The sequence below is a fragment of the Ylistrum balloti genome, unplaced genomic scaffold, assembly GCF_031769215.1.
Source record: "Ylistrum balloti isolate Yb309-2 unplaced genomic scaffold, AGI_CSIRO_Ybal_v1 Utg369816, whole genome shotgun sequence".
NCBI classification, from domain to species: Eukaryota; Metazoa; Mollusca; class Bivalvia; order Pectinida; family Pectinidae; genus Ylistrum; species Ylistrum balloti.
The window spans coordinates 301,641-323,787 of NW_026781986.1; the positions used below are offsets into that span (position 1 = coordinate 301,641).

Below are 22,147 nucleotides of genomic sequence, written 5' to 3' on the forward strand. Positions count from 1 at the left end.
AATGTCAAGCCCTTAATTGTAATTGTCATACATATGTGTGTGTGTGTGTGTGTGTGTGTGTGTGTGTGTGTGTGTGGCTGTGTGTGTGTGTGTGTGTGTGTGTGTGTGTGTGTGTGTGTGTGTGTGTGTGTGTGTGTAACATATATACATGTGAAATTTGCAGTAACGGTCAAATTGTTGTTAAATAATACATTAAGTATAAGTGAAAGAAAAATGAAATCCTCCTGGCATGTGGCGACGTTCAGTCAGATCTATGTTCTGCTCTCTACAATGTTGAACAAATATCATTGCATCCATCACAAACGTAATGAAGCAACGTTCCTCGTTATTAGATGTCACATTACAAGCTCTCGCTGTCCTGGTCACGGATCCTTCCCACTGGTAAGGCAGGCAACATTAACAGCCAGGGTGTGGCATACTACCATCGTCTCATAGACGCTTTTCTGGAGGCCGGCATTCAACCTATTGTAACACTTTTCCACAATGACTTCCCACAGGCCCTTCAGGACGATGGAGGCTGGCTTAATGAAACAATGGTCAACCATTTTGTTGACTATGCCAACATCTGCTTCAAGGAATATGGAAATAAGGTTATTTAAAAACGATGTATTTTTTGTTTTTTTTTTTTTTTTTTTTTTTTTTTGTTGCAATAAACCAATGTTAACTTAAGACTTAAATTTCATTTATGATGAAAATGAGAATAGGATTTTTTCATTCAAAAATTATAACAAATGCGAAACTGCTATTGAGTTCTGTGTCTGTTGCACAATATTCGAAACTGCAGGTGGTACATATCATGTATAAGTTAATCTGGATAGTGGATATGTAATTTTGCGTTCTTTTAGAAAACATCAGATAAACAAAGGTACTAAATAAATTTGAGGGCTAGTGCACCTCCCCTGTCCACATTTTGACATTTCTTACAATCAGTTTGGTTTCCCTAGGTAGCTTCCTTGGTTTAAACGTTAAGGAACTTATTGTCACTAAAGAGACCTAAAAGGACGAAAGAGCTGTATGATGCAATTTAATTTATAAACTGAGTCTTCTGTAACTATATATAACTTTTAATTGAATTGTACTTTTCATTTTTCATTTGTGTGTCTTATGTACAATTGCTTAGTGCGTCTGTCATATGTCAAAAGTGCTACATATTAAGACTTCGCTTTTAGTTTTTACCATTTCATTCAACGAAGATCCCACAATATATCATGCTAATGACGGGTTCATTTCGTCATGTACGTTTTCGATATTGATTTTAACAAAGCAAGGACATATTGTTTTTGCCATATAAGGGCAGTGACTCATGTAACTCATTGCCAGTTATATTTCATCAGTTCAATTTTCGCCATGAAATCTTAGGGGGATGGTACAACGTTGTTTATATGCCACTATTTTAGATATCATATAATAAAAAAGTAAAATGAAACAGGCATTGAAAATTGGAAAAAAGTGTCACATGACTACAAGTGCTTACACACCATTGCTACTTGTGCAAATCATTATTTATTTTATAAAGTCAACCAATGTGAGATGCACCCAAACATCTTCCATACAGAAATATACACTCTTGCTTTGTTCTACACAGGTTAAGATGTGGTACACTATGGATGATCCACACACGTTTGCTGTATCTGGATACGGTACCGCTTCGTCACCGCCACAGGTATCCGGAATCGGTACAGATGTCTATACAGCCGTCCACAATCTAATTAAGGCACATGCTCAAGCTTACCATTTATATGATACGGAATTCAGACAGAAGCAAAACGGTTAGTTCAAACCCCAAACACCAATGCAGAAAATTATAAGGATTTTATATAGTTTTTAAAATTGATTCCAAGCTCTTTTTCCTTTAAATTGCTAGTGGCCAGAATAACTTGGGTCAATGGTGAAGATTAGAAGGTCAAGGATCAAACTTGATCTTATTTGATCAACAAATTAAGAAGAATTTAATATGGATGACTGCGCGTCACCCCGCATTGCCTTTATAAGATAACGGTATAGATCGATAACGCCTTCTTTTTAAAGCTAATTATAACTTATTCAAGTTCAAGATGTATGGATAAAATTAAAACGGAGACTTACATGCATTTCTTTCTATTGACCATATTTTGCCCTAGTTTTATGGAATTTAAATTTGAATTATCATTGTTGCCATGTTGGTATTTTCATTGTTTTTTGTTTTTGTTTTATATTGTTTTTTTTTTTTTTTTTTTTTTTTTTTTTTTTTTGTTTTTTTGTTTTTTCTTTTGTTTTTTTTTAATATGTTTTGTTCATGATGAATGAATGTTGACATAATTGTTACCTCATTTCACAGGATCGATTGGAATCATATTACACGTTCAATGGGCTGAGCCAAAACAGACATTCAACCCTTTTGATGTGTTGGCATCCGAACGGTATCTGGATTTTAATCTTGGATGGTTCGCTGATCCCATCCTCTTGTCGGGACAATATCCGCCAGTGATGGCAGCACAAATCCAAATGAAAAGTAATCTACAGAACCTAACGGACAGTAGGCTACCCACGTTTACTTCTGATGAACAACACATGATTAAAGGTAGTGTAGTAAAGTTCTTCCCAGGACTGGTAATTTCTTCATCGAAATACCACCTTATGTACTGAATGATTCCAATTCTATGAAGGCGTTTGAAAACTGATCCTCTGTTTTTTCTCCTTTATATATAATTCTGGAAAAAAACATTGAACATTGTGCCTCGTTTTTGATTTATTGTAATAGTGGCTCTTAGCACCACTGACGAGTCCTAGAAGGACAAAACTGCTGTATGATGCAGTTCAATTCATTAATTGCCTCTACTACGTCTTATTCAAATTTGTATCAAATGGTACTATTAATTTGTGTCTTTGTACAATCTTTAACTCTATTGCTCTGCAGCAGCTTCATTCATTTAGGGATTTCAATGAAACTTCACGTTCACATATAAAAACACCATAACCATGATATCACTTAAGAGTTCAAATTTCAGGATTTTAGGGTCTCCGTTTTTTTTTTTTTTTTTTTTATTATTTATTTTTTTTTCTTTCCCTCTTATGGCTTGATTTCTTATGGGATTTTGATAAAAAAAAATACACTCTTGAACGTTTGTATTGTATTTGTAAGTTTAAACCACGAGGTTCTTTGTATCGTGTCTTGTTTTATTCACAACTGTATTCAGATAAGCTTATCCTAGCCCCTTTGGCTTATAATGATGCATGAAGTTTAGAGTGTGCAAATTTTATTCAAGAACATGGACTTGGCCAGTTAAAAACGTCCATAACATTTGATATTTGATTATGTTTTAGATCTGAACAATTGGAATATATCCGTGTATTAATATTCATCTAAATATGAATAATATGTACTTACGTGTCGCTTATATTTATTGTCCATTATTTCTGCATTATAAACGAGAAATTGATGGCTTAGTCTTGAGATTTAAGATATACCGTAACATCCTGCATTATTCAGGCTCTGCTGACTATCTTGGTATTTCGTTCTACACGTCAAGACTTGTCAGTAATTACCAGCAGCCCGTGTCATCCCCAAGTTACTTTGATGACCAAGACCTCAAAACCGAAGTAAATGAAACCTGGCCAAAGTAAGCTACATGTTAACTAGATAACGACACTTCTTTAATCATTGTTAAAATAATATTTTCTAGTGTTACACTAGGCTGCACTATTTAAATAACTTCTTCGAAAGGCATTGGCAGTGATGCTATTCTTAAAAAATTATTTAAACATTATTCAAATTTTTGAAACTAGTATTCGAAAAGGAAACAACGCTTTTAAAGTAAAATTAGAAAGGATAAAGTCTTTGTGAAATAGAAAATAATTTTAATAATTTTGTACATACTTCATTGCCCCACGTATTTAAAGTTGATCTTATTAAACCAACTCTGTTTCCTTTTATTACAGGAGCGGGTCCTCATGGTTACGTGTGACACCATTTGGAATGAGAAAGCTGTTGCGTTGGATAAAATTTAAGTACCCGGATGTACCAGTGTACGTTGCGGACAATGGGGTGTCCGACAAGGATGGTTCTTTAGAGGATGACAACCGTGTCAAGTACCACAGGGATCACCTTGACGAGGTCCTCAAGGGTAAGTAAAACGGAACATAAAAGCTATTGGCTGTCAATTCAATTTTTATCAAAATGATCCAATGAGCAAGTTTTCCTTACAGACCAACGTTAGCATCAATTTTTCAAATACATTAATTTCCGCATCAACGAAATTTATCCAGTACAAATCCTCATTTTTACGTATCTATCCAGACCCAAGTTTACCATTTTCCAAAACAGAGTTTACAAAACATTTTGAGTGAATCAAAACAAATCCATAACCCGTATGAAGTGGTTTCTTGCATGCGACCATTATTTACCTGTTTTCAGTATTTTTCCAAAATAATTCATTTCAGTAGTTGTTACGATACATTACTTTGCGTTTCATTTTGCAGCCATTAACCTTGATGGTGTTGACGTACGTGGATATTCTGTATCGTCACTGATGGATCAGTTTGAATGGAACGCCGGTTACACAGAGAAGTTTGGACTGTTTCATGTAGATTTCACAAATCCTAATCGTACAAGAACCGCAAAAAAATCCGCAAACTTTATCCGGAACATGGTTAGAGCTAATGGGTTTTTTAAAGGTCCGGACCCACTGCCATACCAGGACGAATTTTACTATGGAACGTTCCCAGAAGGCTTTGCGTGGAGTGCTGCCACAGCAGCTTATCAGGTGGAAGGTGGCTGGAACGAAGATGGTAAATATATCGAGCGTCTTTTGAAACACCTTACAGTTTTACAATTTACAAAGTAAAGACACGTTATAATGCCCTATAAAGAAACTATTTAAGGATATCAATTTACTTTCCGGTCCAAAAAAGGATCGATTGTAAAGGTATGTTTTGTTAACTATTTGGCAGTTGTACCATCCGTTTGAAGGACATGGTGATGGATTTTTCACAAAAAGATTACAATCTACAATTACAATTCAATTACAATTACATGTCACATTCATTACATTATTTCTGTTTCCAAATCATATGATGTCACGCCTCGTACATATTCTGATTATCGATTACCACAAGCCTTGATTAAACTATAATTGTTTTTAGACGAAGGTCAAGGTCATTATTAAACGGCAGTATCTTGTTCATCACAAAATATCACAATTATGGAAAACGTTACGATTAGGCGACATGCCTCCTAAACGTTAAGATTTTATGCGAAAATTGTCAAATCTGAGTACAATCTATTCTTGTCGACGGTACTGTAAATTCACATTTCATAGAGTTGCTCGCATGCAGATATTCATTACTTTAAGAAGCAGCCATGAAAGTGTAATTGTAGTATTAGTTTCACTGTTCAAAATTGTAGTATAATGATGTCCCGTCCCTTTTGTAAAATATCAGCGTCACATAACATGAAGGAAAACCATTTCAAGAGAGACAAACGTGTGTATTGGGATGTACTACTTATTTACCAATCTCTGTTGTTTTTGTTAAGTTTTCTTCTTTTTTTATTTTTTTCTTATATAAGAAGTTGTCATACAGGTATGGCGCATAATGTATTCAGTATCGTATCTTATTAAGCTATGAACAGATATTTATGTTGAAACAATGAATGGTAGAATCCATATGCTTAGTACTGACGCATTTGTAAGAATATCATTAAGATGAATGTGAAATTAATTGACGATACAAAAAGAAAACTGAAGATTCTAAACTATATTCTCTATTATCTACTATGATTTGATATGATATTAAATCTACAATGGAAAGTATATCCGTTTCGCTATCCATATTTGCATGACTGAACAATTTTTTCTTTCATTCTACCTTTATTACAGGAAAAGGACTAAGTATCTGGGACACATTCTCTCATCAAGGACACGTAGACAATAATGACACGGGTGACGTGGCCTGTGACAGTTACCATAAATACTTGGAAGATGTGCAGCTTCTTAAGGATATGAAGGTATATTAGATAGGGAAAAACAATATGTGTCTTAAGTGACAAACGGAAAACTGGCAAATAACATACCACTGTCGATATGAATATCCTTAATCTGATACGAATTAATGTTTGTTTTTTCACATATTTCTTTTAAGCGCTTAGAAATGTTTCTATTTTTTTTCACCTCAGATTTTCATATGTACAAGTGTCTCATCTGCAACATCTTCTTAATGTATCTAGTATCCTCCGTTACTTTGACTGAAGACATCACTGGTTTTACAAATAAACATATAATATGTTCTTAAAGATGCGAGATTGTTGTTAGAATCTGCAGCAATTAAAACAAGTGTTTTTTGTGATGTAACACAAATGAACAAATTAAGCCAACGTTTAGCTACAAAAAATCCTTTTCCAGTTTACTTCGAATGACGAATTCAGTGTTACCGCTATATTTCTAGATTTTGACCTTCATCTAGATTACTTTTGATTTTCCTCAGTCACCCCGTAGGCTTCAAAATTGAGCTCTTGGCATCACTGACGAGTTCCAGGAAGACACGTTATAATTATCTTGAATAGTGGCACGATTAAAAAGATACACATGTACTTGACGCTATTCTAAAATTATCTGATGTATGAAAATTACGAAATTTATTTAATCATGGGGCTGCTACACCTCTCTGTCTTAATTTTGACTTTTCCTTTGAACAATTTGAAATTTTCTTAGTAGCCTCCTAGGCTTCAAAATTTAGACTCTTAGCATCACTGACGAGTCCTAGAAGAACAAAACAGCTGTATGATGCAGTTTAATTCTTTTTTTTTAGCTCTACTATATTTAATTCTAAATCATTAAATGGTTTTATTCTCTTGTGTCTTTTGTACAATCTTCTGTCTCGCCCATAAGTGTTAATCCAAAGTTTTCTTCCAAAATCTGAAACATGTTGTATTATCATCGATGTTTTTGTCATTAATTCGTAGGTTACGCACTATCGCTTCTCTTTGTCGTGGCCACGTATATTGCCAGATGGAACTACTAACAACGTTAACCAGCTGGGTTTAGATTATTATAACCAGCTGATAGACGCCCTAATGGACGCTGGCATCACACCAATGGTCACACTCTACCACTGGGACCTGCCTCAAGCCCTACAGGACCTTGATGGAGGATGGCTTAATCCCTTAATACCTGTACTATTTGCCGATTACGCCAGACTAGCCTTCAGGGAGTTCGGAGACAGGGTAAACATAAAAAGTTTGGAACTCCTATAGGATTTGTTTGCAAGATTGAAATTATCTTGAAAAATCTGTAAAAGTTTTATTCAGTGAACCTAATATTAAGAGGAACCGTCTTAAAAAAAATGTTACAACATTCAAAAGATTCAAAACCAATTAATTCAAAAAATATTTCACAGGTAAAGACATGGATAACACTGAATGAGCCATGGGTGGTGTCTCTCCAAGGGTACGGGCAGGGTATCAAAGCCCCGGGACTTGTTAGCCCTGGGGACGGGGTATACGTCGCCGCTCACAATCTCATTAGGGCCCATGGCATGGCGTACCGGGTTTACGAAAAAGAGTTTAAGCAAATCCAACGTGGTACGTATGCATAAGATTTTGTATAGCAAGATATTGTTTGAATGTTTGATGCACATTTTGAAGACATATAATGTTTATTTTCTAAATTCTTAATAAAAATTAAATCATCACATATTTTAGAGATAAATATATTCAAATTCAATTTCATTTAGATAGAATTTGTCGATGTTCAAGTCCATAGGTCGAAGATGAGAACACGTAGAGTTGAAAGGAATTTTGACTCACTCGATAGGTCATCGTTCAGTACTAGTAAATGGTTCCAAGGTGTACTCCTACTAAAGTTATTAGAATCATGAGTATCAGTTTTAAACGTATTGGCTAAAAACTGATGAAGTTCAGTAATACAAACAGAAAACAAAAATGTTCATGTTTACGTGTAATGGTGAGTATGTGTATCTGCTTCCAGGGAAGGTTGGTATCACATGTAACTGTGACTGGGAAGTACCGAAAAGTGAGAATGTTCCCTCCGACCGAGAAGCAGCCGAACGCGCCCTCCAGTTCCATTTCGGTTGGTTCATTAATCCAGTTTTGAACAATGGTGATTATCCAGACGTCATGAAATGGCAAATCGGGAACAAGAGTGAGACACAGAATTTATCAAAAAGCAGACTGCCTCAGTTTACACTAGAGGAGAAACAGTATTTACAGGGTACGTTATAACTCGCATCCCTTAATTCTCTAGTTTGTAAGAAGACACTCACCAAATTTGTGTTATTAGAAGAGTTCGCTACCTTTCGTTTAGGTACACTTTCAAAAACGAATTGTCAACTTCATGTCGGAGCGATACCGTTAGTTCAAGTGTTTGAAGTATGACCGAAAGGTTGAAGTAAAGTTGAAGTGAGGTAAATTTAAGTTATGAATAAGGCAAAGCTTGTCTTCGTCAATGATACCTTCAATATATCTATTTTCTGGATGTTTTCCATTGACAAAAATCGATTCTCTAAGATCACATATTTTTATGTGGCTCAATGTTCGTGATTTTGTGTTTAAATGCTAGTTTGTGGACTATTTGTTTCGTGGATAATATAGCTCAATATATTTACCTACACTTATTTAACAATTCGTGGGCAAATGTATTCATGGATCAAGAGTACATACCTCATTAATGAAAATTTATCTTCCACCAAAATGAATGATTTTACGGTAAATAAACACCTTCTCGATCATAATACATTTTAGTACAGTAACTGTAGTTTATCTCATTTCAGGAGCCACAGATTTCGTGGGTTTGAACTTTTACACGTCTAATCTGGCAGAATATTACCTGGACGAGACATATGCACGTGATTATTATTCTGATATGGATGTCCACTTGTCGAAAGATCCTTCCTGGCTTGGGTAATTATATCTAAACCACTCTATGGATGTCCACTTGTCGAAAGATCCTTCCTGGCTTGGGTAATTATATCTAAACCACTCTATGGATGTCCACTTGTTGAAAGATCCTTCCTGGCTTGGGTAATTATATCTAAACCACTCTATGGATGTCTACTTGTTGAAAGATCCTTCCTGGCTTGGGTTATTATATCTAAACCACTCTATGGATGTCCACTTGTTGAAAGATCATTCCTGACTTATATAAATATACGTATATATTTACACGCTTTTATCTAACACAGAACTAATCGTTTGTGATTATGCGGGTTTGGTATGGTAAACAAGACTATCCGCGATTGTAAACATCGAGATTCGAATACTAGAATTATGTTTGATTTGTTCATGCTGTTGTAGATCAGACTTGAATATACGGGCATAACCTATTTAGTGTTTTTGTGGTAGTACTACATTCACTTTTTATTTTTTTTTTAAAATCAGATCCGGATCATCCTGGCTCACGGTCACTCCGTTTGGAATACGTCGCATGCTGAACTGGATCAAGAACCACTATGGTGACGTACCGGTTTATGTAACGGAGAATGGAGTCTCCGACAGAAACGGCTCCTTGACTGATGATCATAGAATATTCTACTACAAACACTACATCAATGAAGTCCTGAAAGGTTCGTATATTTTATCGATTTTGGAATCGTTGAATTTTGAATTTAATTAAATAATGTTATTGAACCTTGAACATTGCTTTTTACTGGGTGGAGGCTGCTTGTTGCTTTAATATTTGCTTTTAACTATTTGTTTGTGCTTTTCTTTCATAAAGATAAGACAAGTTTGCTTTATAACCACACTTTGCTTTCCATGACTTTGTTTCAAGGCCAGCTAGAAACACTGGGTGCCAACATTTTAGAAACTAAGAGTTCAAGTGAAATGCATGTAAACACTAAAATGCTCTTTTCTAATTATGAAATCGGTTCCCTTCAGCCATTCACATAGACAATGTTGACGTGCGCGGTTACACTGCCTGGTCGTTGATGGATAACTTTGAGTGGTCGCGAGGATATGCCGAAAGATTTGGTCTCCACTACGTCGACTTCACTGACCCGAAACGACCCCGTACGCCTAAAGCTTCAGTCCAGTATTACCGACAGCTCATCCAGGATAACGGATTTTACCGACTGTTGCCGACTGCTCAAATAGCACCAACCACGCCGAAAAGTATATCAGGGTCAAGATCTTTACATCAAATACCATTACTTATGGTAACTGGACTCTTCCTAGGACTTAGATTTCTTACGAACACTGTGACAAAACGTGTTAATTATCTATGTATATGATATTTTTTTCACTTGTATGTAATAAAAAGTTTACAATTTGAAGAGTTTTAGGGAGACAAGCAGGAAAAAAGAAGCAATGCGTCATGTACATTAAGGAAGGCAAGGGGGATATTCTTCTTGAAAGAATAAGAGTTTTATCCATGTATCTAGTTTTCCTCACGAATGAAGAAAAATAGGAAACGTAAAATTGCAAAGATATACCGGAAGATGAAAACTTTGCTTTTAATAGCATTACTCTATTGCATACGTCTCTGATGTATTAAACCAAAATCACGGTATGACCATTTTGCTATGCAAGTCACAAAGTGACAATTTTTTTATCTACCATCAAACCATACACCCAATTCAACAATTCTTAAAATACATTTATTAAGATGTTCTTCATGTCTAAATATACAAAAAGTTGTTAGTAGGCATTTTTTTCTTTTTTCTATTATAACATGTCTTGATATTATATGCCATTCATCGCTCCGGGTGCAAATAGCTGAATATGGTAAACCTGTATCTTCTGTATTTATCGAGACTGTGTGAATAGTTGATATAAATTAGTACAATGTAAATATGTTTTGCGGCTTTATTAAGTAAATATTACAGCAGTATATCAGCATAATATAAACTGTGTTTTAACACTGTCTCCTGTATGATTTGTTTGTCATGCTTTTGGTGCTCATACCAAAATTATATTCATACCAGAACTTCTTAAGCAATCAGCAGTTTGTTTCTGAGACAGAGATAACTCCAGAAGTATTATGATTGGTATCATAATAACGTGTAAAGACCATGGCTAACTGAATTATTTAATTCTGAAAACCGTTTCATATATCTTCATTTAAAATGTACTTAACCTACAAGTAAATGATAATATCTACCATGTCTGTTTATAGAGAAGCAATCAAGAGAGTGTTGTATTGAAAATTCATGTCAGATCATGATAAATAAAGAATTGATTGAAACTGGAAACAATTCAACAATTGGTATTTGTAATTTGCATATACTTCCTTATATATCGTTGTGTTTACTTACAGAATATAACTTGGATATGTTTTGATTAATGGAATTAATGGGAAATGGCTGAGCTAAGTCATCTCACACCTGATAGCGCTATTGTATCAAAGAAGAAAAAAGTATAAAAAGCTTGTGGTAAACCTGCCTGTTTCTTTGTTGCTTATTCCCAGAAATCGCTTTTGATCCTACTGCTGACGTCGTTGCTTAACCTTGCAAGCTTCTAACCTTCTTCACAGAAAAGCAGATTTCGCTAACTTGATTTACGCTTCAAAGACACCATATATGTACATACCTTTATTTCAATACTTCACTTGACATCCATAAACCAGATCAAATAAACGCAAATCTAGACAGTGACATACTAATTAAAATAATAATCTTAATACCATTCCAAATTTTATCAAAAAACTATATTTAACAAAAAATCCAATTAATCACAGATTTCATCTCTGAACTCTTATCTTATTCCTCTGCATTTTGAATCGTTTTAAAACTTGTTAAACTTCGAAACACAAGTCACTCAGTCGTCACAAACGCATTATTCTACTCTTGTAACTTTATTGTGATTTGAATTGTCGTACATAAATATACTTGAGAGAATGACTTCCTAATCATATAACTTGAAATGGACTTTGATCGTATCTGAAGTAAAATGTATATGACGCGTTACCAAATCTCTCTAATGCAGACGTCCATGTCTTAAACTAAAAATTCGAAACAAGTTCATTTCAAATGCAGTAGCTTACTGAAATGTTCCTGTATAAATCTGCTTTTAAAGTTATTCAAGTTTGGAACATTTGTTTGTGGAATATTTGCGTCTATTCAAGCAAAACTAAGACATACTAAGGTTTTCGGTTTATTATACGACAATTTGTCGTTTAGGGCAAATCAGCACAACAAGATACAAGGAAAAAGAAGCCATCAAAACTTAAACTAAACCCTTAAAATTATGTAAACTACACAGCAAATGAACCAGTACGCAGGTAAATAAACAAATATGGGCTATGCAAAGGTTCAAGATAAGTTTTCACTATGATTTACAATTTTTCAAATTTTCAATATGATTGAAACTAGCTTAATAAATACATGTAAATTTATGACCTTATATAGAAAAATTCTAATCACGATTTCTGAATTTTGATGTAAGAAGCCTTTCATGAATCACTGATTTTTTAACCCTTTAACTAGCTTAGTATATAAAGGTAAACTTATGACCTTAGATTGTTTTTTCCTATTCACAATTTCTGAATATTTCGTGTAAGAAGACTTCCATGAATAACCGATTCTTTAACATTTTAATGCTAGTGGTACATTAATTTTACGTCAGAGTGCAGGAATTTAAATGAAATTTTATAAAATTATAATACTAATATTGCAGCAAAATTGTAGTGAAAGTCATTTTGAACTGAAGTGCAAAAATACAATTTCTTAAAGAGGAAAAGGTCTCAGTGTAACACACTGATTTCTTTTGACGACCTTTACATGTTATAAACAAGCAGTGAAGCTTTCTTTCTTGAAATGCATTTTTGGATTAGCCAATGCTTGAGCTCATACACGGCGTGACTTCTCTGTCTACAAACTTTGCTGATTGATCATTTTCAGTTGAAATGACTTGTCATCAGTCGTTTTTTTTCACTTTGAAAAAAAAACTGCAGTACAATATATGTTATTCATTCGTTAAATGCTACATCTTCTTGATTAATGACTTTAATGTGCTGTTGTTATATCCTATTTAGCTGATTACATAGGTTACCAAGTTCAAAGGAATAATTTCATCTTGCTGTTTAGCAAATCCAAGAATGCAAGTTTAAGTCTAGCAAGTTTTCATCAGTAAGATCATATCAACGAACATCGTTTCTAAAACAGAAACGTAGAGTAGGCTTCTGGTGACTTCATCACATATCTTTTATAAAGATCATAGTGATGTCATTCTTTCTATACCGGTTTCCTGCAGCCATTAACTTAGACAATATCGATGTACGTGGGTATACTGCCTGGTCTCTGATGGATAACTTTGAGTGGTCGAGAGGATACTCGGAGAGATTCGGTCTCCACTACGTCAACTTTACAGACCCAGCGCGAACAAGGACGCCCAAGGCCTCGGTAAGGTTTTACCAAAAATTGATTCAGAACAACAGATTCTTCAAAACCACGCCCTCTAAAACTCCTTTGCTGTCAGGCCGTGGTCCCCTCATACAGGAAAATGATTTCATGTACGGAACCTTTCCAAAAGGATTTGCATGGAGTGCAGCAACTGCGTCCTACCAGGTCGAAGGCGGCTGGCAGGCAGATGGTAATTTGTGTTCATTTATTTTCACGCTTAATAATAATCAAATTCAATTTAACTTTTGAAGATTTATGTAATGTAAATTAACCCAGTCCTAAAATCAGTCATTAATGTCACACATAATTTACATACATACAATCCTAGATCAGACTTCGTAATAATATTGAAATAATTGCCAACACAGAGAACCTGTAAATATATTACGACATTATGTTTTATTTCAGTATTGTTCTTTTCTATTGGCCCAACTTTGACCTTGCATTATAATATACGAGTTTTCAAAAATACACACATCTGTAACGCTATGCGAAATTGATTTGTTTGGTGATAAGGTATCAGACACAATGCTATACCCTATCGTCGTCAAGAAAGAAATAATATTCATGACATTTGTGATTTAGTTTTGAGATCAATATCTTTTTTATTATCTTGTTGCTTTAAACGTTTTAATGATACTGAAGGAAATAGTATATTTCATACAAATTTAGAATAAGATACAGCAAAAATAAACAATAAATAAACCTGCAACACACAGCTCTTATGTTTCGCCCTTCTTGAATTAGTCGGTAATGTTAAGTGTCTAAATCTTAAAACCAGCTAGTAGGCGACTGAAGAAAACCCAAAGTGAACAAACGAAATGTCAAAGTCTAGATAGGGAAGTGCGCTGGCCCCATCATTGAATTAATTTTGTTCTTTTTACATATTTGATATTAAAAAAAACAAAGTGCGTTCATGTTTAATAAATTATCATATTTGAGTATCTGTAATTTGTCAAAATTGACATTTGTTACCTGATCAAATCAAGGATTAAATGTTTAAATCTTGAAAAATCATTATGACAAAAACATTTTCCAAGAGCTATTTTTGTTTACATCCAAATGATACAATGCCGATTTATTGGTAAAATCACGATTAAAAAGACCTCTTTAAAGAACTTCTTGCGTTGAGTTAATGTGCTTTGTATTGGATAAACCAGTGATAACAATTTATCACAATTTCTCTAGGTAAAGGTCCTAGTATCTGGGATACGTTCTCTCACCAAGGTCACGTGGACAATAATGACACGGGTGACGTAGCCTGTGACAGTTACCATAAATACTTGGATGATGTTCAGCTTCTCAAGAACATGAAGGTATATTTTTCTATATTTTATCATTTTTTGTAATTACAATCAGGAGTATCCCGTAATACATAACCTCCCTGAAGGACAATTTAGCTTATACCATGTTATTAAGTTTTCCTTTCAACGACTCCTTTCTCAATGAAGGCACTAGAAACTGATATTGGGATCTTTAACATGCTTAGATAAAGGATTGCCAAGTTTTTAAATATGAGTGACCGTTACCTATTCTCAAGATCACGTGGGTCAAATGCGTTTAAATTTTCAAACGACTTTTCAATAAACAAACGTTTCAGGGTACCGATATTGTGCTTGTAGAATGCGGTGGTGAAGGCTTGTCAAGTTAGTGTAAATAAATAACCTTGACATTTTTTAACAAGCGATACAAAAAAATATCAAACAAAAAAAATATTTCTCAATAACCAAAAGGTTTAGGGTACTGCTGTTGGGTATGTTAAATGCTGGAATGAAGTAGATCAGTCATTCTTTTAAATAACCAATAAGCCCTGGTTATGCGTAAAAAGCATGCTGTGAATATATTTATCAAGTTTGCAATAAATTGACTTTACAAACTATTTTTTTTCTAAGCTTCAGATCATGTGAGCGATTCAGGCTTATTGCTAGTCTACTTTGGCGATAACCGTTTATTATCGAAGAGAGCAAATTAATGTAGTTATAGTGCGCAATAAGTGTCTGGTTGCTCTTGCGTGACCAAAAGAAATCACTCGTGTTAAAAACAATGAAATAGCCCTACTTTGACGCTAAAAATCAATTATATTTCATGTGTTTTAAATACCAATAACTGAAAACATCAATGCTTAATTATTGATTTCACGATCAATTGACAATTAACAATTTACTCGTCTCTGATATCCTACTTTACTACTTCCTTTTAGCGTTTAAAAAATGCAGTATCCAATGAACATCACATTTACACGTATCCATATCTTATTAATAACTACATGAATTTAATATTTTTAAAATCTTAATTTATGACAAAAATGGTGAGTCAATATGATTTAAACAAATATTTACATTTTAAAATTTTAATATATGGAACGGATACTTCCCTGTTCCTGTCTAGTCCCGCTAATACCAAATCACCTGGATTGTTTACAATATTTTAGGTATTTCATATATTTTTAAGTTGATGACAAAGATATGATTTTTGTTAAATACAGGTGACACATTATCGTTTCTCCCTGTCATGGCCCCGAATATTACCTGACGGAACAACAAATATTATAAACCAAGCGGGGCTGGATTACTATGACAAGCTTATTAACGCCCTAGTAGAAGCTGGAATAACACCGATGGTAACACTCTACCACTGGGACCTGCCCCAGGCTCTACAGAACAGAGGTGGAGGCTGGTTAAATGCCTCCATAGCTGACGTTTTTGCCGACTACGCCAAATTTGTTTTCGAGAAGTTTGGAAACAGAGTAATTACAAAATAAATTACAACTTTGTATAAATTTTTTGAAAGAAAGAGATTTATATATTTATATATATAGAATTTGTTTGTCTGTTTTCAATAACCCTTAGACCCTTAGTATAATTGAAGAGTTATAGGACAAATCAGCGCTATGATGCAGTTTAATTTAATAGTTTGGCTCTTTTGTATCTTGAAATGTGATATTCACTTGAGAGTCTTGTGTACTATTTTCTTACGATCCCAGAACTAAAACAGGTTCCTTACTTCAAAATAATACTAAATTTTGTTAAGGATGACATTTGTTGAGGCCATATTTTGTACGAACTAAAAAAATCTAAATGAAAGTAAACGTCCATACTTGTATTTCATACCTGAGAAAAACAACAATAAATATTGACATATAATGTTTATTTCTATTCGCATAACAATTAGGTGAAAACATGGATCACACTTAATGAGCCATGGGTGGTGGCTATGAAGGGATATGGGGACGGAAGCATGGCACCTGGGATTGCAAGCCCCGGGAACAGCGTTTACATAGCTGCCCATAACCTCATTCGGGCTCATGGAAAGGCATATCGTGTCTATCAAAAGGAGTTCAGCCAAGTTCAAAATGGTACAGAAATGAAAACTTTTCTTAAATTGTGATTTTCGATTTTAAAATTTTGAAATGTCAAACTTTTCCTATGCGACTGTTTTCTGATAAATTACAGGTTGACAAGGCTACTGCTTCGTAAATTTAATAATATGTCACATATTTCATATTTCTTATTTTTAAGGAAGCGTGGGTATTACATGTAACTGTCACTGGACTGTCCCCAAGTCGGAGGGTAGTCGTTTGGACAAAGCGGCCGCCGAGCGCGCGCTCCAATTCCAACTAGGCTGGTTCGGGCATCCTATTCTCGTCAATGGCGATTACCCGGATGTCATGAAAAGGCAGATTGCTAACAAAAGTGAAGCACAGAATCTTCCAAATAGCAGACTCCCACAATTTACATCAGAAGAGAAGCAATATTTAAACGGTAGGAAACGTCAAAAAATCATCAAAAAAAATAATAATAATTGTCGCGTGAATTTAACACATAGTCCTTGTGAACTTAATTTGATAAATCATGAAACAATTTCGTTATTCAAATTCAATGTTCTGCAGTGTCTGAAGTGTAGCATCACATATAATACAGGATTGAAACTATAAAAAAATTAAAAATCTACAAACGCTTTCTGTCACTCGGAACATGTCAGCTGCTAAAAAAGTTTATATTTTATCCCGCTGGTAAATTGGTCGTATTAAAACTGGTTTTATAATGGCAAATATAACATTTTAAACGAAAAATTGAAAAGATTTAGCATTAGATATGAAATACGCTGTTCAAGTTTGCTATATTTGTGACTGAGTGGAAAGACGCAGTCATGAATCCAATTTAAATCACTATTGAATGTGTTATGCCATATCATTGTTCTTTGAAGACGTAATGACACAATTATACAGATATTGTTTGTATGTTGTGACATAATCAGATAGATGAAAAGGAAATTCAGAATAAGATATAATTTGTTTTACCCCACTGAACCAGTAATTAAACTTTCTGTTCGTTCTTGGGGACAAAGAATGAATATTGTTAATATGGCTGTTTACAATATTCACAACACATTTTATGAAAGATAAATTATTCACGTGTTGTTGATCAACTTTCAGGCTCTGCTGATTTCATTGGACTTAATTTCTACACTTCTGACGTCATACAGCATTATGAAGACCCAGACTTACCATTGGATTATTACTCAGACATAGATGTCAAAATCTCCAAAGACCCTTCTTGGCTCGGGTATCGTTTTTACTTATGTTTTATAGTCATAATATCAATAAGGTTGTTGAAATTTCGCATTCGTCATAATTAAACACAACGGCATAAACGAAAGGAAGCATTGATAAAGCGAAAGGGTTCGATTGGAAAGCCAGCAATAACATTTTAACAAAATGAAAACAATCTGAGCAGCCTAGTGTATCAGTGACTCAATATATAATTTTGTCTCACCTTTGAATGAAGGAAGAAAGACATATTGGTTTAGTAATGTCTTTTTTCTTTGGCTTATTCTTCTTCTTCTAGTACTTTTTTGTCAGGTAATAATTTTAAACCGTAAAAGATATCGTAATAGAAGTTCTTTACTTCTATTACCGAAAACCTGATGTGCAGTGCATTGCCGTTAGGTTACTATGACCTTGATCTCAATGTCAGATACTAGATAATTTATTCTAGTCATGTCCTAACAATGAACCCTGTCGAACTCCAGCAGAAGTGTTATTGTCTTTTCTTACAGTACTTAACAGTACAAGAAACATTTATTAGTTGCGATCTTTCAAAATATACATTTGTATTGTTTCACATTAGCCAATACTCTCTTAATTTGAAAATAAAATACATGAATATTCATTAAGACAGGCTAAATTAACACACTCGATAATATGTGAATGGGATATACATTTGATATTTTGATATTATCAGCCAGTTCTGATAATGAATCGTATTGTAATTATGTGTGAAATAATTGCTGTATCTAGTAGGTTTACTTGTTTTAGCTACCAACACTTACCAATATTTTCAACAATAAGATAATGTCGAAAAAAAATGATTGAGAACAGTTTTTTTCTAGCAAACACATTATACTACAAAACAGCAAATATATTCGCTACAAAGGAGATATCTATGTTCGAGACGTTTCATCAATACAGGCCTTAAGTTTCCATGGTGTAAAACACGGCAGTAGACGTGGAGTAGGAGACGCTTACAGTTCTGGAACATCTGGTCATGTACTGTTTACTTTGTAATAATTTTGTTTTCGCCATATCCTAGTTTTATTCTTAATAACGTTTTACACGTGGCAAACAGGAAACGGTTGGTCTAAGTGTTTAGAAATCCGTCAGTGAAGTGTACCATCACACTAACTTTATCATTTTGTTTCGCGAAGACAAGCTGTTGTTAAAATCGATCAGTTTTTATGAACAGGATTAAAGGGCCTGAGGGTCTAACTATGGGGGAAAACTAGGGCACATGTGAAAAACCCACGTGCTCGGACGTACAGCCCGATTGAAGTTTTTTTTCTTTTCACGGCCGATTAGCGAATCAAACTTTAGTTACCGAAGTGAACGAGTGCGTTACCCTGGCGACCATTCGACAACCTGAACAAGATTGTGTCCGGAATGCATGGCTTTAATGTTTTTCTTTCTTTTCAGATCTGGATCTGATTGGTTGAAAGTGACCCCTACTGGGATACGCCGTATGCTGACATGGATGAAGGACCATTATAAGGATGCCCCTATCTACATTACAGAAAACGGGGTGTCCGACAGGAATGGCTCGCTGCTAGACGAACATAGAATAAACTATTACAAACATTACATCAACGAAGTCCTAAAAGGTAGCAATTCATCTTTGTAAATAGTCGTTTTATACCGAGTCAAAGTATATTTTTTTTCATATCGGGTTTCTCAAAGAGGTCACGTACTGGTGATAAGAACCGAATTTAATATAATACATTTATGCCGTTTTGAATAAAATATTTTATCGTTGTTTCCATTGCACAGCAAGAACCAGCAACAGCAAAATGAATATCGAAAAAGAAAAATGCCGTAAGATCAAATTGACTTATATTTTTACCATAGATGTGTACATCTTAAAGTATTAAAAACATTGAGATTCCAATGTTTGCACCGCTAGGAGGTACTCCTGTTGATATATGCTATTTCGTTCTTTCATATTGTCCCGAAATAAATGATATTTCAGCAATTCACCTGGATAACGTGAATGTACTAGGCTACACTGCCTGGTCGTTGATGGATAATTTTGAATGGTCGCGAGGATACGCGGAGAGATTTGGTCTCCATTACGTGGACTTTTCCGACCCAAAACGACCTAGGACACCTAAAGCCTCGGCCCAGTACTATCGGCAGCTCATTGAAAACAATGGATTCCAGGAGCTTCAATCGAAACCTGCACCTCAGACAGAAGGAAGTGAATTCTTCTATGGAACTTTCCCGGAAAATTTTGCATGGAGTGCTGCGACTGCAGCGTACCAGGTAGAAGGTGGCTGGAAGGAAGACGGTACGTATCAGTATTGTCAACATCTGAATAGCCCATCAACACAGAAAGTGTTAAAAGGACCAATACAAGATACCATGTTGAAAAGGAAACAGCAAGAAACAAATTGTGATGTAAAAAATGATCTCTAAACATCAACTGAAAACTAACGTTAAAAAATATAATCACACACATAATTAAAACGAAAAGTTTCTGCACCTTTTCCTGTCGTATGGAAAATGGCTAACTGCTCTCGTATATTTAGAATCATGTGTACATCAACGTTTTCAAATAGAGGGTTTATATTTGTAGTGCATTACCAAAATACCAAGCGCATACATACATTCTAATAGAACAAGGTTTTAAAATAAACTGCAGATGGTATGTTATGTTCCAAGGCCGGGTCATCGTGCTTTGATATAAAGGAATATACAATGTATGTATTTATTTGCACCTTTATGACATTGAAACCACTGGCAGACTTTTGGTATTAGAGAATGTATTCTTTGTTAACATAGTTGTTGGACTCGATCCTATATATGTAGTCTGTCTAAAATCATTGATTACAAGCCGATTTAATGACTCAAGCTGTTTGGTTATGTGATGATTTGGTCATCGGAGATGTTCTGTGGTAGAACAAATATGGAATCGGAGCTTAAATACATACATTACATCTATCGATGTGTTCGAGCGTAATCACGAGGTCCCCCTTACGAGAATTTACGTGTCTTACGACAGATGGTATCAAATAGCTGCATTTTAACAATCATAGCTGAGGCTACCATGCGACCATATTTATAACTTCTGTATAGAATGACTTAAAGTCATTATATTTAAAGTGCAGCTTCGTAAAGGAAGAAGTAAAACATGGATAATCAGTGATATAATTACTGGGTTTATGAACGGTATTGATTTGATCGTATATTTATATTAGTTTGCCTGTTGAATCCGTATTGCAGACATTATTCTCATTTAAGAAAGTGACATTACCTAGTTGAATTTGCCAAGATTCTACATGGCGGGTGTCGTCCATAAAGGAGATACCGCTTACTCTTCTAGAACACCTGGTCTTATTCTCCTTGATTTATTTATCAGATTTTTTTTTCGTTCATATTTTCCCTTACTTTTTATTGAATTTTATTTTGGCTTATGAATATATTAACATGTTGTTATTTTCTTGTCTTTTTTGTTACATTTTTGTTTTGTTTTTTTTTTAATAAAGACAAATGTTGTTTTATTGTCACATTGTATTAAAGTGCATAAACTAGGAAATAATTCTTAATGATCAATCTTAAATCGATTTATTCCCCTTCGATTTTTGTTAAAAATTTGGACAAGATTTGAAAACAATCATTATTTGTATGGAATCAAATAGAAATCGTCGTGTTAGTATATCTGTATTAACATTATTTAAGTTTCCTTCTACGGACCCCACTATGAATTACCTACAATTTGAAGGTTTAAAGCGTTATGACGAAAGACAAGTAACGAATATCGAAATACTGGATTATCCGATGGTTTGACCGATCGTTGCATCCTTACTCCAACGACTTACTAAATTCTTAAATTGTATCTTAACCTACCACAGGAAAAGGGCCGAGCATTTGGGACACGTTCTCTCATCATGATCACGTGGACAATAATGATACTGGCGATGTTGCTTGTGACAGCTACCATAAATACCTTGAAGATGTCCAGCTTCTCAAAGATATGAAAGTAAAGTCTCGGACTAATATCGAGTTTTTGTTAATGTTGCAAATTTGTTTTCCATGCAAATTTTTCTTCTCAATACTGGTATTTCCTATTGAATACAAATTGTTAGATACATTGAAACGAAGCGCTCCCGCTTTTTGTTGTCATTTCAACATTTGCCATTGAATAACATCTTAAAATCATTCAATTAAGACTATTCCACACAGTTTCATACACTTTTTAATGAACAAAAAAATATCAGCATACTTCACGGTTTTTAATTAAAAGTCTCAGAGGATCATTTCAATAAA

The 22,147-nt window shown here is 34.4% G+C and overlaps 1 protein-coding gene across 1 annotated transcript in view; it reads left to right on the top strand.

The window, feature by feature from the left end:
• LOC132544951 (uncharacterized) overlaps positions 1-22,147 on the top strand; it is a 58,103-nt gene that overhangs the window by 24,705 nt on the left and 11,251 nt on the right. The window contains exons 24-45 of the mRNA XM_060208615.1: positions 333-590; positions 1,586-1,769; positions 2,318-2,560; positions 3,470-3,599; positions 3,919-4,103; positions 4,459-4,767; positions 5,856-5,983; positions 6,938-7,198; positions 7,372-7,555; positions 7,962-8,204; positions 8,764-8,893; positions 9,371-9,555; positions 9,869-10,146; positions 13,426-13,519; positions 14,518-14,645; positions 15,815-16,075; positions 16,501-16,684; positions 16,848-17,090; positions 17,765-17,894; positions 19,301-19,485; positions 19,851-20,168; positions 21,733-21,860. Of these exons, the coding sequence (XP_060064598.1) occupies positions 333-590; positions 1,586-1,769; positions 2,318-2,560; positions 3,470-3,599; positions 3,919-4,103; positions 4,459-4,767; positions 5,856-5,983; positions 6,938-7,198; positions 7,372-7,555; positions 7,962-8,204; positions 8,764-8,893; positions 9,371-9,555; positions 9,869-10,146; positions 13,426-13,519; positions 14,518-14,645; positions 15,815-16,075; positions 16,501-16,684; positions 16,848-17,090; positions 17,765-17,894; positions 19,301-19,485; positions 19,851-20,168; positions 21,733-21,860 (4,389 nt within the window). The remainder of the gene's footprint in view (positions 1-332; positions 591-1,585; positions 1,770-2,317; positions 2,561-3,469; positions 3,600-3,918; positions 4,104-4,458; positions 4,768-5,855; positions 5,984-6,937; positions 7,199-7,371; positions 7,556-7,961; positions 8,205-8,763; positions 8,894-9,370; positions 9,556-9,868; positions 10,147-13,425; positions 13,520-14,517; positions 14,646-15,814; positions 16,076-16,500; positions 16,685-16,847; positions 17,091-17,764; positions 17,895-19,300; positions 19,486-19,850; positions 20,169-21,732; positions 21,861-22,147) is intronic.